The sequence below is a fragment of the Vanessa atalanta genome, chromosome Z (assembly GCF_905147765.1).
Source record: "Vanessa atalanta chromosome Z, ilVanAtal1.2, whole genome shotgun sequence".
Classification (NCBI taxonomy): Eukaryota; Metazoa; Arthropoda; class Insecta; order Lepidoptera; family Nymphalidae; genus Vanessa; species Vanessa atalanta.
In genome coordinates this window covers 6,992,609-7,011,426 of record NC_061902.1, presented here as the reverse complement: position 1 = coordinate 7,011,426, position 18,818 = coordinate 6,992,609, and the positions used below count along the sequence as shown (strand labels likewise).

Genomic DNA, 18,818 nt, shown 5'->3' with positions numbered 1-18,818 from the left:
CTAAATGACGATGCAAATTCTTGTAAATATCAACTTGAGTAAAGTATATTTTGATTTAATTATTCACATAAACTTACTTATTTTTTTTTTATTTTGTAATTTTTACATATTCAGTTTTCTGGCAGAGCCGAGATGGCCCAGTGGTTAGAACACGTTCATCTTAACCGATGATTTCGGGTTCAAAACCAGGCAGGCACCACTGAATTTTCATGTGCTTAATTTGTGTTTATAATTTATCTCGGTGAAGGAAAACATCGTGAGGAAACCTGCATGTGTCTAATTTCAACGAAATTCTGCCACATGTGTATTCCACCAACCCACATTGGAGCAGCGTGGTGGAATATGCTCCAAACCTTCTCCTCAAGGGAGAGGAAGCCTTTAGCCCAGCAGTAGGAAATTTACAGGCTGCTAATGCTAATGCAGTTTTCTGGCTATGTGTAATACTTATATATTATGCAATTTATGCTTTATTTGTCTCAAAACCAAATTTTAAATTGGTGGTGTTAGTCCTTAGGCTAATAATGCAAAGAAAATTTAAGTGAAAAGTATTTATATAAATGAAAATTATAAAATGATATCTTAGTACCTAAACAGGAAAAAAAATGCCGTTTCAGTTTTTTTAATCACTAAAATATTTCTAGCACTTGTCTGACTTTTTAATTGTATAATATATTCTGTCCTTAATATTGTTTAGGATTAAATATGGTGGAGCTTAGGATTATTTTCAACTGAAATAATAATGAAAATAAAAATCTATATATTTTATATTTCTTAATTGCTGATACATTAACATCGTACGTATTTATTTACAAAACAATTTTTCCGACTTAAAAATACAATGTACCTCTGTTACAAAGGTAAGTTAAAAGGTATACAAAGTATTAGCATTGACTTCGCTCTCTGACCATTAGTTGATAATATGTAATCTATAAAAAATATTTGGCATTAAATTCAGATAATATTCTATATAATTCCAAACTCTTATCATGTCAAATATCAAATTATATTTTAAGACCGAAAAAATAATGTAAATTAATAAAAATAAAACGAAATCTAAAAAACTATGCCGCTTAGTTCCCAATCAAAAAGGTAAAATTAATAATATCATTAATAATAAACTTAACTTTATTAATCTTTGTTTGTAAATTTGTGATCATCGATATCACTTTAAAACTAAGAGTAAAAATTTAGTACGGTTTGCGAACAACATCGTGTTAGAAAGCTGGTGCTTCCTATGGATCTGACGTGAATGACATCACTGGTGAGGTTTCATTCATATCACTGCGTTTGTTTAGTAGTTAAGATTTCAGTTCGGTTCTCCTGCAAGTACGCACGTTCACCGGGAAGAAAACATTCAACTCGATGAGAGTGGCTAGTACCAAGAACATAGCGTACATAGCCAAGCACGCCCGCCCTACCGCCGCGTCCAGCTTAAACTTGTTGAACCAGAAAGTGAGGTACAGTAGCAGAAGCGTAGACAACAGCGATATCGCAGAATATTCTAGACCCATCGAATTTATCTTCACCTAATGGAAGAACAAAAGTTTTAACAAATATATTATTATTACAATTACGTGCGTAGCAAAACACTTCGAAATTGAAAAGAGTCGTCCAATTGTGATAATCACTCGAATATTAATATTTTCCAGTCTGAATTAAAAACTATAATTAATTATTTTTAAAAATATAATAGAATGACATATTAATCGATGTTTTGTGAGTGATTATACATAATCAAACTACGGGCCCAAATCGCTCGGCAATATATTTTCGCTAAATACATTCGCTTTGTATGATATAATTCGCATTTGTAATATTCATATACAATAACGGTCTAACCCAATAGTTGCCAGGTTCAGCTGGAGTCAAAGAAGCTTTGATTAACCAAGGGAGACCCAAACACAAGAGTATATCGAATGTGTTTGATCCTATTGAGTTGCTTATTCCCATTGATCCATGGCCTGAAAATATATATAAACGGGTTTTAATATTTAAAACACCAGAATGAATAAGATTGATTTGTTTTACATTAACCCTTTGAGATTTGAATAGTTTCTACTGATTTTACCTTGTTTTGCTACGATCACACTGGAGACAGCTTCTGGGACCGACGTTCCAGCCGCTAAGAAGGTAATCCCCATAACTGAATCTGGTATCATCAGCGTATCACCTAGGATTTTTTTTATATCACACAGTTATTATTTGTAATTGTTAATTTAAAAGCAAAGGTGGTAAATTTATAACTTCCTACCGATAATGGTGATCATCCACGCAACGATATACGACAACGATCCTATCCAGACAATGCACATGATGAATGTTAGTGGAAACCAGTTCTTAAAACGAGGTTTCTCGCAATCAGGTATCGTGAAGAGATACACCAGATGTATCGGCCATGTTATAATCCAGGTCGTCTGAAATAAACGGCTTAAATATTATTGGAAAAGAAATAAATCAGTATCAAAACTAGCTTACAGAAGAAAGTATTGCTGGGGTTTGTATTCAATACTAGTTGTCAACCGCGACTTCGTTCGCTTTTTAGGGGTTGGTCGTCATAAACATAATATATCGTGAAAACCTAAATACTCTTATTTTATATTACACAAACATATATGATACGAATTGGCATTTTATTGCAAATAATCTTATTTTCCTTTCCTCTCAGACATTTTGAAGGAAATATTCTTAAATTATACCTTTGTAAGTTTGCTTCTTCCAGATGGCCACTTCCATAAAGAATGACGATATTCTTCTACTACTTCTTTGTTCCCTTCTTCAACGTTACCTTGATTAGTTTCTTCTTGACATGCGATTTCCATATCACTGACCTTGGGATCGTTTTCACCACTCACACTTTTATCATCATCATTTTTAATCTTTTCGACTTGAAGAGAGGCATCCGCGGAGAGTTTCTTTTCATTCGTATCCGTAAATAAGGATGCACTCTTGACATTCCCGTTGTGCTGATGGTGATCTATTGAAAATTGTATTTGGAACTTTAATTTTAAATTTTAAATACAATGTAAAATAATTAATAATATTATTGTTTTTTCTAATGTTAGTAAATATATAAATCTCTACAAGTATACATACCATTGTCTACTGGTAAAACGGAGTCTTGTTTTTCGTTATCTTTCTTCAAAAAATTTGAAACACAGATCCAACTTCCTGTTGTAAAAATAATAATACAATCAGGACCGGTTATAAGTAAAATCCATTTATAAATATATCATAAATAAATTACCTTTAGCAAAGTTTTGAATAGATTTGTCGTAATACATAATGCAGATATAAACTCCATACAATAAAACGAGAAGAAAAGCTTCGTACCACTGCACGTATTCGTCATGCATGATACAAATAAGTATAGATACTGTAATTCCATACGCTAGACAATCCCTGGTTAACGGCCACCAATCAAGAGGTACCACCTAAAATAAAATAGTATAAAAAATTACCTTACTATATTTTTTTTATCGTCTATGAAGTTTTCCATTTGCTGTTGAAACATTTGGACCTTGGAGTAGTAGTGCAAAAAGCTTCATTGAAAATATAACACCTCTTCCTATTGTCTCCACTGGTGACAGGAGGGCTGGTTCGTTTTTTGTTCAGAGGATCGGAATTGCGATTCAACGGTGAAATGCTGCTAGCATTCTTGCAACCATTCCACGCGGTCAATATTTATGCAATAACTATTTTTAATTCATATGTATGTATATATTTAAGGACTTAATGTTAAAAATTCTTATGTAAATAATATATATATATTTTTTAATATAATTAAATAATAATGAAAGATAATTTAAATATGGAAGGTGTCTGTACGCGCCTTTATGATTAAACAATGCAATGCCTTTTTCTTTCGAATGTGTAATCAATGATCACAGAAATGAAAAAATCGGTGCGTGTAAACCAAACTAAGTATAGTTCTGAAAAAGCTCTATGAAACTGTTGACGTATCTAATCTAAAAACTAGCAAATTGTGATTAATGATTATATTATACGTACCATTCCTGCGCCTATGCCACAGCAGGCGGCCACAGCCAGAATATTGAATACGGCTGAACCAACGATAGTTCCCACGCCGATATCACCCTCAGTTATAAAAGTCCCGATGACGTTCACAAACAATTCCGGCGCTGACGTAGCTGCTGCCATAAAAGTGGCACCAGCCACATCATTTGTCATATTTAAAGCTGAAAGTATAAGCAAATTATTAAAAAAAAAGTTTTTATGCTATTATATGCGGACGGGCAAACGGACCATCTGATGGTAAATGGTGACCGCTGTCTATTTATATTGGCGCCGTAAAACAATTAACTCTATTCTTATATTGTGTCCTATGATGTTATATAAATAAAAATAAAAATAATTTATTTCATTCAAAGTAGGACACTTGTTTATACATCGTTGGGTTAATTATATCAATTTTAATTATATCAATACCTGTAGTAGGAGGCCCCGCTCTTCCCTTATACAATCAAAAAGCCCTTGTGCCTTTAGTTACACTATTTCATTCACCTTTCAAACCGAAACACAACAATACTAAGTATGGCAACTTAGCAGGGGTTTTAAAATGTGAACATTCACAGATCTATTCTGTATGAACAAACTCAAAACCCACCGTACAATACGATGATCAAATTCGAAAGTGTTATATTATATTGACTATAACAGTTATGATAAGATACAATGGATAGCCGAGAGTCGATATGGCCCAGTGGTTCGAACGCGTGCATCTTAACCGATGATTTCGGGTTCAAACCCAGGCAAACACCACTGAATTTCACGTGATTAATTTGTGTTTATAATTCATCTCGTGCTCGGCGGTGAAGGAAAACATCGTGAGAAAACATGCATGTGTCTAATTTCATGTGTCGAAATTCTGCCACATGCCATTGTATTCCACTAACCCGCATTGGAGCAGCGTGGTGGATTATGCTCCAAACCTTATCCTCAAAGGGAGAGGAGGCCTTAGCACAACAGTGGGAAATTTACAGGCTGCTAATGTAAAAAATGTAACAATGGATAATAATAAGAAACTGAGATACAAAATGAGTTCTTACAGAATAGTATGTATCATGTACTGTATATGGTCCATACAGTACATGATTCAGCAAAAACTTTACGGAAACTTAAAATAAAAAAGCTTAGCATTTACTTACCCGTGCATATTCTATCAACGGCTGGTACAAAAAATTTATCGCAAACGACAGCGAGTGCCAAGAAAAGATAGATGGAAATAAATGCATGTAGAACGATTGCGCCATGCTGCCTCTGTATCTCCGTGAAGAAGCCCGCTGGAAAATCGTCGATGGCCGGCGGCGTGCAATTGCGGAGATACCCGTCTATATGAATAAGAAAATAAACACAGATGAAATAAAAATATTATCACAATGTTACGTATAAATATTCTTATTGAATAAATCAAATCAAAATTGTACACCAATAAACATATACATAAGTCACATTCAAAAAAGATGCACAAGAGGCGGCCTTATCGCTAAAACAGCGATCTCTTCCAGGCAACCTCAAGGTAGAGGAATGAAACAGAGGTAGCAATATTTTGTAATACGGTAAATATTTTGTTAATTTAAAATAAATCTTATTACTTCGACCATACGCTCTCTTCTTTATTAAGATTAGGACAGCAAACGAGGAAAAAATTAATAAAGAACATCAATGATTGGTCAACTATTCCCAATCACCAACCACTGCACAAAACTCAGACACTATTGCTGTAAGAAATATTACCAGTTGTATTAGGTGTTAGAACATTGTATACAAACATTGTAATTATACGCCATTACCATGTTGTTGCGCCTGTAATAACACTGTCTCTCTTTGAGCTAACATCGAAACATAATAATACATAGGTTTGATGTTTGTAACGTAATTTTAAGCATACAACATCTATATTGTCGTATTTATTTGTATGATTACAAGTAAATTGTTTTTCGTTTAAATATACGCTTATAACAACAGTCTTACAGTCTTTTCAACACTTCTTGAAATATGTCTGGTAGAGTATATTAGCAATAATTCCGGACTTTACACAGTAAAAATTTACAGTGACGTAGGAATTAAATAAATAAATAATAGTAACACTCTCTTGGGAGAAGGAAGAGGACATTTTTTTTTATTATTAATACAATATATTACGAATGAATATCGTGAAACATGAACCGATAACGTTACAAATACATTTTTTTTGCATTTTTTAATCAATTGATTTAAAAGCAAAAAACGGTTCACTAACAAGCAACAATTAATAAAATAAGTCCAATTAGTTGTTATTTATTTGAACATTTTGTAGCACTGAATTCTTTAAGGTTTACTTCCGATCCAAATTTCCTGTGTATTCTGTACAAATATATAAATATCTTCCGGACTATTCATACGATTTATTTAAAACTTTTGTATTATTTTAGTTTCAATTTTAAATAATAAATAATAAAACTTGTATATTTTCGATCATGCCACAAATTCGTTGTATGTTACAGATATATATAAAATACGTAAAATTCATCATGAATCATATATATGCGATAAACAACATCATTTTAAGTTTTCATTTTACCGATATCTCTATTTTCTAGTTATCCGGGTATACGAGAATAGTCGAATTACAATCCTACGACATATATATATAAATATATATATAGAAAGTCATTATTCTTACAAATAAACAATTAGAAATATTTAGTATATAATATATAAGTATGTACATAACGTTGCGTAGATTTACATATTTGTAAATTGTAATTAGTTAATCGTTTTTAAATATTGTACGTTTTTATGATAATAATAATCATCATCCATTTAAGAATATTGCATACATAAGAAGCAATTGAATTAAAGACAATATTGCAGTTCACACCGGTATATTCACGGCAACGTGCGTGTACGCATAACATTAAGCCGTAACAATTAGCATATCTGCTTTATATTCATAAAAAAGTGAGAATCTCAACTAGGAACTTAAAATGCGAAACTCATTAACTTAAAACACGCAATACATTTCATTTACAAGATAATATGCTTTATTATTATCGAAAACATTTAATTAGTTGTAACTATAGTTTGACGACGTTTATTATTTTCGCGTGGATGTCGCATGGAACACTTTCATTTATAAAGTAATCTGATATCGAATGAACACGAAGTATTTCTTCTGGTAAAAAAATACTGATATTTATAACAGTTACCCGATAAGGCTTTTATAATTCTATTAGATGTAATAGTTTAGTGTAGAGCGTATGTTATAAAGGTTTCGGATCTCGCGTTGAAATTTAATCAAAAAATAATTTTAATTTGTTAATGTTTCTAATTTCATGATCCACTGTAAAGGAAAGTATCCACAAAATAATATGTTTTTAATACATTCTGACTTATGTATGTGAGAATAGCCTAAGGTTCGCCAGCGTAAAATACAGGCACTCCTTCTCAAGCCGTAGGTATCGTAAAATCTAACTTTTCCTATTAGATGATAATTATTTACTTATATAAGTTATTATTATAACATATAACTAAAAATACAAACCTAAAAGTAATCGAAATAAAATAAGAAATCCATGAATAATTACAATGTTAGTCGTTAATTTAAATACAACGTACAAACATATATCATCAGTATGTAAGTTTCTTAATGATTGTCACGAAAACTCATTTAATCACGCAATTTGTCACGTGTTAAAACTATATTTGAAAGTGAAAAAATAATTATTTTAATTTATTGTTATTCGCATTATTTTTTTTTAAATTATCATCTTTACTCACTTACGTTTTAAATTTAAATGCAAATCGACTATATTGTGGTTGTATTTAGTGATTAATACTTGCAAAAACATTTTAAAAAATCTTTATAAGTAATACCTAAATATTCGTCATAAACATACATTTTTCCGTACAGTAGATACTGGTATCTTCTGTAAGAACTTAACACTGTCTTCGTCCAACCGTTTTGTTAAATATCAGGAAAAATATATATACGACTTTTGCTGATTTAATTAAAACATTTAAAGGAAAACATTTCAAATCAAGGTATCATTGGTCCCTTTTTAACCAACGGGTACAGGGGATGCAAAAAATCTGGGAGTTCCTAGGCGATACTGGTAGTTCAATTCTAATCAAGCAGGTTAAGTCAAGTCTGTGTGACTTAACCATTATCGACTATGCAATGGGAAGATCTTAAAACGGGGCTAGATATCATAACAGAACAGAACTGCTGCCCCATGTATAGTTTCATCAGAGTTCGATTAATAAACGATTACGATAAAATAAACGACTTAACATTCATAATTAACAATACAATAACATATTATATAACATTTCATTGAACATCAACTTCTAAGACCTATGAATTGTTAGGCCAGCCTCTCCAAGACATTCAGTAAATTTGAAACATAAATTGGTAGTTATTGTAAGAATTTATATTTTAAGAAAAACATAAAAACATTTTCATACATTTTCTTAGTATTATGATACTAAGAAAATGTATATTGTATATATAACACAAACAAAGTATAGTACCACTTAATATTTCATCGAATTGCGAATTAGTCTCAAGAACGGAACGTAGCCAAAATTAATTATATATTAGTAAGGGCACACCAATTGACTTTTTTGTGGGTCAGAATAGTTCAGCGACCTGCCTCTTGAAATAATCATTTAAACGACTCTGATTGTTAACCCGTATTAGAATAATAGGTATTGTCCTTGGACTTGCCTGAATGAAATCAAATAGTTCAATCGGAAATGTTACTTGTTGTTTCTTTTTATTTAATTAAAAACAATCATTATTTATATTCATATAGTTGAGCTGAGATGATCCAGTGGCTAGAAAGTGTGCATCTTAACTGATTATTACAGGTTCTAACCCGAACAAGCACCATTGAATTTCAATATATTTCATCATGTGCTCAGCGGTAACGTTGTAAATAAACTTTCATGTGTCTAATTTCAATGAAAATTTTCCATTGTTTATACCACTATTTGAGCAACGTGTTTGAATTAACTCCAAACCTTCTGCTAAAAGAGAAGAGCCTTTGCCGTAGTCATACAGGTACAGGCTGTTATTTTACTTTTTAGGGAATATTTTTAAAGTTTCATTTTGAAATTAAAATTAACACATCCACATGGTTACCAAGGCTAGGGAAGGAGAAGACTCCTCTTTAAAAAATTTTATAGCTTTAAAGTAGTAATCAGAATCGAGATATAATACACATTATTATTGAAATAAACCTCTCTCCAAACCTTTACGCGAGTTGTCTTAAATATATTAAAGTATAAAGGATTTATTTTAAGCCTTTTGTGTTTCGAATATAAACACGAATTATTTATTGAAATCGTATATTGAATTTATTGAAATAAGTCTTTAATCACTATAAAAATCAAATTACTTTATTACGCGTTTTAACACTCTTAACTAACATTTTCACGTACATTTATAAAATTAAAAAAAAATATATCACCTCTAGAATTCTTGTTTAATTGTAATTGTATAGCATTTACGATATATAAGGTCGAGCAATTAAAATTATGTCTAGTACGAATAATATATAATTGACAAAAATATTAGACTTTCTGATTTCAAAATACAAAGTAATAAGTATTGTTTAGTAAGACGTCCTCTCATTGATCCATTTCCTCCATACTCGAGATAACTTGAAGTTATTAGACGCAGCAATTTATGTTGTGGTACACTGACATGGCTGTTCACTGTTATAACAAATCGCGGACACTTAGAACTTCAAAGACCGAGCAATAAATAATTTTTAAACTTATTTTTTTTATCGATATTCATTTATCTTCAGGCATCTCAAAGGTCGAATGACATTTTTTCTTTGTTACTTTCCTTTTCATAGGAGACACGCAAATGGAATACAACTGATCCGTTGTTTTTTTTATAATTAGAAAACACTTGTGGTAATAGGTTCATATAAACTTATTTAAATTATGTAAATTTATTGCATTATTTTACAGAGAAAACATTTATAATACGGTCACATATAAAAGACACAATATCGCGAAAAAAAAGTGGTTGAAGATTTATAAAAATCACATATATATATCACATATATAATCACATATATATATATATGACTCTCTACTCTTAGTATAATAAGAGATTTATAATATTACCAGTAAGCGCCAAAAGCGCTAAAATCACCAACAGATGTCAGCACAACTGGCTTAAAAGCTCAAAACACACACGTGTTTTTTTTTTCTTTTAAAACAATACAATGGTATTGCAATGAATTCATTGTAATATTGTTGTATTATAAATTAATATTAGAAATGTTGATGTATTATTGAATAAGTTTTTGGTTTTTATTTGGAATATTTAAACGTGCCACTAAGATATTTTATTATTAAAATAATATTTCACTTTTAATATCAATTTATTCACTGGTAAATATTATCCAGACAACCGAAAGACTGGATAAAAAAAACATTTAAAAAATAACGAACATTGTACGTACGTAGGAGCGAACGCATTGCTGAAGACAAACAAACAAAGTGACTTCCTCACTAAAAACGCTCCGACAAATAGCAAAGTCAACAGGCAAATTAACTCAAATGACCACTGCGACAACTTGACTAACCGGATTAACCGATTTTAGAAAATAACGTCAACCTCTTATTTATACATACAAAACGTGTGTCTAATAAAAAGAAGAAGAATACGCAGAGTTTTTTTTAACTAACTCATTTATTTTCGCATAGGATCTCACTTCAAGTGACAAGTTGATTTTTCTGGAATTAAGAAAATTATTGGAGTAACTGTGTTTTTTTTTAATATCATTAATTAGAAAACCTATTCAACTATTTTTTTTTATGGATGCTATTATCATATTAGTAGATCAATGTACATGCGAGCGATGCCTTAATAAAAGTTTATCTACCTGTAGTTTCTTTATTTTGCCTAATTTATTTTATAAAGTGATAATGACTTATAGAATAAGTAATTTATTGTATTTTTGAATTTTGACATTTACTAATAACATCAACATCGGTGAGGAAACGTTTGTCTATAACTTTGATATTTATATATTTACCTCAGAAAATTTCATACATAACAAGTGCTCAAAGAACTCGTTAGCATATTTTACCAATAAGTCATAATTACTTTTTTTTTTGTAAATACTTTGTTATTGCTCGCGCTCCGCCAATTGTATGCTAATATTACTGTATGTATGGTATGTTTTATCTGTTGAAAAATGTGTTAGTGTATGTTTTATTATGGATTATTATTGTTGTTGCATTTCTTCTACTTCGCATAATTTGACAACATAAGACGATAAATGTAGAGCCTGGCGACCAAACGAAGTCGAGGTTTTAGAATTGCAATGACTTTATACAAAAGACTTAAGCTACAAGTTTTATAAATTAATTTTACTATTCTTGAAAAAATGACATGTCATAAAAAAAGCCTTAAAAAAAATCTCCTCGGCTTCAAATCACGATGCCTTATACGAACGCATAGAAGATGCATCGCCTATTGTGCGTTGATCATATTATGCCAGAAATATACAACTCAATCAGAAGAACGAGTCGCGATCGCGCGGAGTACCCACATAAACAAGCATTATTTTTTAATATAACATTACATTTCTCGATTACTATCTAATTATATACATAAATCTATGATGTCGTTTACGCTTGCTTGTCGACAAGTTAAAAAATATGTCCGCTATTAAATTATTGTATTGTATCAAAATTATGGCGTTAACGACGCTCTTGTATTATCTTAATCAATATATTAAAACTCATTTAACCAAATAGTTGTAAGTGGTTAACCACTTGGAAATAATTGATTTTAATAAACTCAATTCAAAATACTAATAAAAGCTACCTCGTTTTTTGGATTAATACTATATTTAGGATATTTTTATCAAAAACGGTCGACACTTAAATATAATTCGTTTGAAACAGTTTGTTTGTTTGTTTGATTGAGTACATACTCACATATTTTTATACTATAAATGGAAACTATTAGTCGCCAATAATAAATATAATAATCTAATGCAAACTCCGTAATAGCGGAAAAATGGAGAACTGTTCTCAATAAACTAGTGTTTTCAGAAATCCATTAATGTATCGTAAAATAATTACATAACGAAAACTCCGTCAACATCGTACTAGGAACTTATGTAATAGTTAAACATGTGAACCGGTAGTTTCGTTAAATGTCCAAGTCCAAGAACGTATTCCACTTATCCGATGTTTCAATGCTACGACGTATAATGAATTAAGCTTTGTTGACGTAAACTAGATCTAATAGCTTTAACGTGACATACTACGTTTGAGGAATAGTGCGTGCCTCCACTCGTTGAGATATCATCGAATGCATTACGAAGGAAATTGACATATGAAAGAAGGCAGGAAGTCCGCATTAAGACGTCTTTGATATTAGCTTCTTTCGATATACCGCCAGTTAGCTACAAACGTAAACGTACCTATAGACCAATGAATGTTTGAAACCGTTTTATATGTATGTATAGTCAATGGTTACGGACAACACGTAGGTATTCACGCTTGTCACGTCAATATTCTTAACATAAAGCGCGTGATATTGTGATACCTACCTACTTATTTAATAATATTATATATCTTCTCCGAAACGCGCTCAATTTCTGGTATATTTTTTTATAAATATTGGTTTCGTAGTTTTTCAGCTGCTTCAAATAAATAAAAGTATTCATTTATAACGGCTATATTAACTTTTATATATTTGAATTTAATAAAACTACTACTAAATATTCCATCACCAATCCATATACGTTGTTAAACCAAGGGTCCAAGTTTTAATGAGTTAGTATTATAAGCACATGGGTTATTTCATTTATGACCAACGCTTTGAAGGTTTTAGGAATGGTTTATTTGTTCCTTTTGCAATGACACTATCTATTATTAAAGAAGGCGTGTTAATGACAAAGTATTTTATAAATTTTAATTATATAATATAATCTGTGCTTTTTAGTCGTCTCGTCGACATCTTGTAAGCACGAATGTCAGTCATACTAATGCACGACGATAAAATTTGAATAGATCGCAAATGTAACTATTTTCCATCACGAAATCAATTATTTCATCACAAATTAATACATAAAAAAAACGTACATTTTTAATCTAGATCAATTTATTTAAAAATAAATATCTATCCTCTATTGTCTATACCATGTAATCTCTTTGTCTTATAATACGTGTTCGTGTGTATGTACATGTAATGTAACTACAAACAACGTATTCACTTTGAAAGAATGAATGAAAGGACTTTGATCAATGTAGTGACGTACGATATGCAAGCGTTTGCTCTTAGTTTTACTTGCGAAGTAGAATTAATAAAGTTACTTTATAAGATTAAACTGAAAACAAATGAACGCTTCTTTTTAAAGTAATGGTTACGGATACGAAACTCATTATATAACTCATGTACAATAGTATAAATTTAAATTGTTGTCATGACTACAGACGCATTAGCTTCTACGAATCACTACACGTCGCTACGGGAAGTTAAAAAAATATATCAGCACGTTTGCAGTGCGACATCTAAACTGAATAACATAGTATATGACAGATTTATTTGTCTTGGTGTGTTAAAAATAATGTACATTTTAACGAATGAATTGAACGAAGTTGAGTTATAGCGGTCGTCCGAAAATATATAAATTTAAAATCTTAATTGTTTATATATGAATTAACAGTCAGTCACTTAAGAAAGTGCCTGTATATAGAATAAAGGTTTGACTACAACATTAAATAGTTATAGTCAATGAGATTGATTTACATTTAAAGTAAATAGGGTTAAGAATCATAGAGAAAGGAAAATTGCAATTATTTGATCTCAGATAAAATATTTAAGTAAGTCCTCTAAAAACTGCGACTATTCCGAAAGGAGAGTGTCCCACTACGCATAATACAGTGAGAGAATATAGTTTTCACAAAAGTTTTCTTATAATATTCTGGGGGCATAGCTGATTCGAGCGAAAAGTGTTCAGGCATAGGAACAACGGTATTGTAAATATTACGAACTTCTAGACCAGCTTTCTAATCAAAACGCAGAAAGATAAAGTATTCATTACTAATTGGCGGTAGAATATTTAACATGTAGTACACAGAGCTGCACACCGCTTCTATCGGTACCCTCTTTTGCCGGAAAATGCATTTTCGTTTTTCTGCCATACGAATGTGGACGAAATTCTGGACTGTACACAGTGTGCACTGCGATTACCCCTAAAAACCAGCGGTATCAATATCAGCTCTTCATGAAGGCGTAGGATGTTTGTGGTGGGGGAAAAAGGAGTGCAGAGCACCGACGCCAGTATTCTTTGGCGAAGTGGGTCAGCGCTCCTTCTATGACACAACCTTAACGCAGAAGAAGAACACCATATTCCTCTAGGCACCTCTCGCTACAATGTCAAGAGAGCCAATGGGAAGAAAAATGTAATAGTATACATGTGTGTCAAGTCTAGGTTACTTGGAAAAATAAAACTAATAATAAATTACATTCAAAATTTGAGCTGCTGCGGCCATTTCTCGAAAGAAAAACTGATTTTGATGACGACAAAAAGAGTCCTGAACGCCCCATTATTGAATTATCTGCGTTTTCGATCATTATTTTGAACATAAAACCATCAAGATCAAATGCAGATATGAGGAAATGATTATTGTGTAACCCTTACTGTTTTACGGAAACAACCAGGTTATTTCTTATTTACAGCTTTGAATAAAACAGATAATGTAATAAGCATTTGAAGAGACACTCACGAGCGCCAAATATTCTATTACCATTTGTTTCCGGAAAAAAAATCAAACACATAGTTCAAGAAAAAGTTAATAGTAAATCCTAATCTCAGACATAAGATATAACAATAAAACATCTATTGCGTATAAATAGATTTACTACCAGCCATCTCGAAATCGCAGCCAAGAGAGTCCTTCATATAATATTTATAAAACAATTTCTCAATCTAATAAATAGCTCAGGACGTCTGTAAAGTACACTCAAAGCTTTCGAGGTCGTACTATTCCGTAAGCACTTTGAAATCTTATACACAACAACAATCTCGCTAATGCGATATTGGATGCCAATTTAATTTTTTCCGATTTCTCACAATTTAAAATTAACAGAAACACAATGAAAATATATATATATATATATATATTACAAAGTTTATAGTTGAAGATCATAAAATACACAACGCGTATAAAAAGTATTAAAGCCAATAGAATAATCATTTAACAAGTAAAAAAATTTAATCAATTATTTTTTAATCATTTTACGACTTATTTTTAATAGCAATTTGATAGCATCAATATCAAATACAAAATATTTGTTTAACACGGACGAATCTTGGCAAATTTGTACAAGTTACTGGCGTAATCTTATTTAATTTTCGGTTGATCTGAGTTAGCTCGTAACTTATAAATATAAGCTAAATTTGTTCATATTCACTCAAACGTAATTCCACGGCTCCTTACGACAGACCGTTCAGCGGGCCTTGTCATAATGACGTATCTCCAATTAGTAATAGTAAGCTCAAATTATTATTTTATCTACTTTTTTTGAGGTTGAGGATATTCCTATTTCAAAATTAAATTCATAATATACATTTTTCAAATAATATTGAATCGTAATAAATATAAGGCACCGTTTCTGAACGTAGACTCTACAAAGAAGAGCCGGCAAGCAATTTAGTAGTAACTCTTTCCATCTCTCTTTTAAACTCCTATAGCCTACTATTGCGTAATATGTAGTTAATATACAATGAATATAATATTATAATTTAATATTTCGCAAAAATAAATATTATTTCCTTTAACGGTTGTGTCATGAAATACGCCAATTATTTATATTGTAAAGATTCGGTGACGCCTCTAGATTTTTTTCTCATCGTTATATAGATTATATCTACAAAAATATCTATAAATTTTAATGTAATTATTTTTGTCGTAGAATCGTAAAAACAGCGATGTAACAGGTTTATTTTTCGAGGTTATTACTAAAATACGACTATTCCAAAGTTCGGAAAAGGATGAAATGTCTGTTCAAAAGATTTCTTTTGTATATTTGCGCTGGGAACATCTTAAAATAATTCACAGGCATAACTAAACGTATTATCAATAAAATCAGCTGAAGTAAAACGGAAGCTTAATTTGGCTTAAAGTCTTATATATATCATTACTCCTTACTTAGTTATGATCGATAGATGAATTTCAGGTGGAAACAATAGAAATTTAGGCAGTAAGATGAACGATGATTCCACCATCGCCAGCCCTGACAATTTGTCAATTGTTAACCGGATGAGGCGCTAATCCTGTGCCTCCCCTACTTCTAACTTTAGGAACGCTTGCCGACGCAAACGACCGTAAAATTAGCCGCGGACAAGAAAATTGCTACACTTTAAAAATTATTAAATGTAACATGATGAAATTAAACAATTTTAATATTAACCTCAAATAAAACGTTCTTATCTTCTGTTCGAACTCTCGCGAACAATGGACGATAAACAACAATATCGTCAATATGAAATATATTTGTTACGAAATCTAAAATATAAATTGTATAATAGGGTTTATAAATTTTATACATTTAATAAGCTTAAAATGTTGGCTAGCGCACAGCAAATAATGTAGGTTTTAAAGTAAATCAAATTTGCAATACAAAACATGTAAATAATGAAATTGTATAAGTTTTTCACCATGGTAAATATATTTTATTGAAGTCGAAACTCATCCAAAGTTATATGGAAGAATTTTAACCAAATGACAATGATCAAAGTAAAAAATATAACGAAACAAAATTGTAAACATATTCACAGTTTGGAATAAAACACATATGTACAAGAAACAAATAGTTCAGTAAAACATATTCCACTAAAATAAACTACATATTTATTGCTTTATTCGCAAAACAAATATGTATAATTGTTAAAATTGACGATAATGAAATATTATTTAAAAAAAAAAAAACAAATAAAGAAACCAGATTTATATGTTATTTTGTTACTCTTAGAACGTTTTTGATGAATTTTCGACAAACATGTATAAAACTAGATTGAGATATATTAAAGTTTAAATGAGGTGCTGGTAAACCAGTGAGGTATTTAATATTTACACTAAACGTTAATACTTAATACGTAAGTCAAACTGAGTGCCTAAATTCTACACAAAATGTCAAAAATACTTACTTGTTACTAATTCATACTTACAACATAATTTACATAACAAGACAAGTGATAAAGTTAAAACAAACTTTATAAATAACAATTAATTAGCAACTTATAAAATATACAAAGTTATAAGACTAAATGATATTAGTCGGTATTGTAATACAATAGAATGTGTCGATCGTGAAGATGTTCGTGTAATTAATCATGTGGTTTTTTTTCCGAGTACAAATTGTACCTGTCATAGTTATCCACTAGCAACAATTCGTGTGCCGGCTAAAAATAACAATTGAGAATCAAGCCAATTATGAAATATATAGGTATTTAAATTTACAGATAATATTTTTCACGATTTTACCTAAGCAATATTGAAGACAATTAGCATTAGGTATCATTAATACATACTTCACATAGTATATTTGTGTATTTGTTGATATTGTTAAGTAACCTTAAATATTCATGAGGACATAATAATAAAACGCGATAAAATGCTTGTATTAGATCGTTGCGCCATAATCGGTACTAATTCGTTTACGAATAGTCATTGTCCAGGCTGATAGCCACACCCGTAATTTGTGAGTTACATGTGCTGACTACTATTTTCGGGTCAATTAAATACGATTTTTTTTGGCTTTCAATATTCTTGAAATTTTAACGCGTTCTTGGAACCGCAGGGATGTCGGACGCGATCGCGACAGCACATACCTGTCGCATGGTAAGCCATGTCGCGTCTTCACTCTTCCATACTTACGGGCCCCAGCCGGCGTCTCGGATGCCACAAGCCACTACATTCACTTCGAATAACAGGCACTCGGGCCGCTGATATAATCTTCTCCCCTGCCCATTAGCTTCGCAATAGTGTGACCTAGCCATTCACAGAGAATAGGACGCACTTCCGACCTGTTTCGATGTATAACCTTGCCGGTACGCGGTGTGCACTTCACAGTCCCCGCTGGGGACGGCTACTCGTTTAATGTAACGTACCTCGTTCGGAGGCATTCATCGTGGTGGCGGAGGGATCGCGCGGAGACGACCGAGAGCGTCGTCAGTGGCGTCCAAATGCCGCGGCCAGCGCTCGACGGTACATAATGGACCGGGCGGAGAGCTCGTCAAAAGAAGAATACGGGATCCAATTATATATTCTCATACAATACACGTACGTCGGGCGGCGCACGGGCGCAGTGATGAAGTGACTCCGAACGCAGCTTCTGCCTTACCACATATTGTATATGAGCTGGCTACGATTTTTTAACTTCATAAGTAATTGAGATCGTTTTGTAGTATTAAATGTCATAGGTACATTAGGCTAATTAATTATTATTTACAGGTGTGACTAAGAATTCAAGAAAATAGGTAATGAATGGTTGCATGTTGATCAGCAAAATCTTCCTCAAAAGTAAATTAAAAATAAATATATATAATATACTGTTGTATAATTATTTGTGTGTATTATTATATATATTATAATAAAAGATATATAACGATTTTTTCAGTCCTCGTCTCAGTCAGTAATTGACGGTACATTACTAACTGCTTTATCTCATATATCGACTTGGAATCATGTCAACCAAACTGCAGACATAATGTCCGTTATTTCAAATTTTGTTCCGTGGTTTGGAAATAATGCTTATATATTTATTATAT

At 31.4% G+C, this 18,818-nt stretch overlaps 1 protein-coding gene across 4 annotated transcripts; it reads right to left on the bottom strand.

Annotated features, from left to right (window-relative positions):
• Positions 1–995: 995 nt before the first annotated feature.
• LOC125076038 (sodium/potassium/calcium exchanger 4) lies at positions 996–18,350 on the bottom strand. 4 transcript variants are annotated; one of them, XM_047687973.1, is made up of 10 exons: positions 18,159–18,350; positions 5,166–5,348; positions 4,009–4,196; positions 3,245–3,431; positions 3,094–3,168; positions 2,697–2,974; positions 2,252–2,414; positions 2,069–2,170; positions 1,840–1,961; positions 996–1,526 (listed from the first exon to the last, which is right to left on the bottom strand). In XM_047687973.1, exons 1-10 carry the CDS (start codon positions 18,175–18,177, stop codon positions 1,299–1,301), a joined length of 1,545 nt encoding a protein of 514 aa, XP_047543929.1. In that variant the 5' UTR covers positions 18,178–18,350; the 3' UTR covers positions 996–1,298. The 4 variants fall into 4 exon arrangements, with proteins under 4 accessions (XP_047543929.1, XP_047543932.1, XP_047543930.1 ...); XM_047687976.1 differs by lacking the exon at positions 18,159–18,350 and adding an exon at positions 17,926–18,109; XM_047687974.1 differs by lacking the exon at positions 18,159–18,350 and adding an exon at positions 17,880–17,939.
• Between the last annotated feature and the right edge of the window lie 468 nt (positions 18,351–18,818).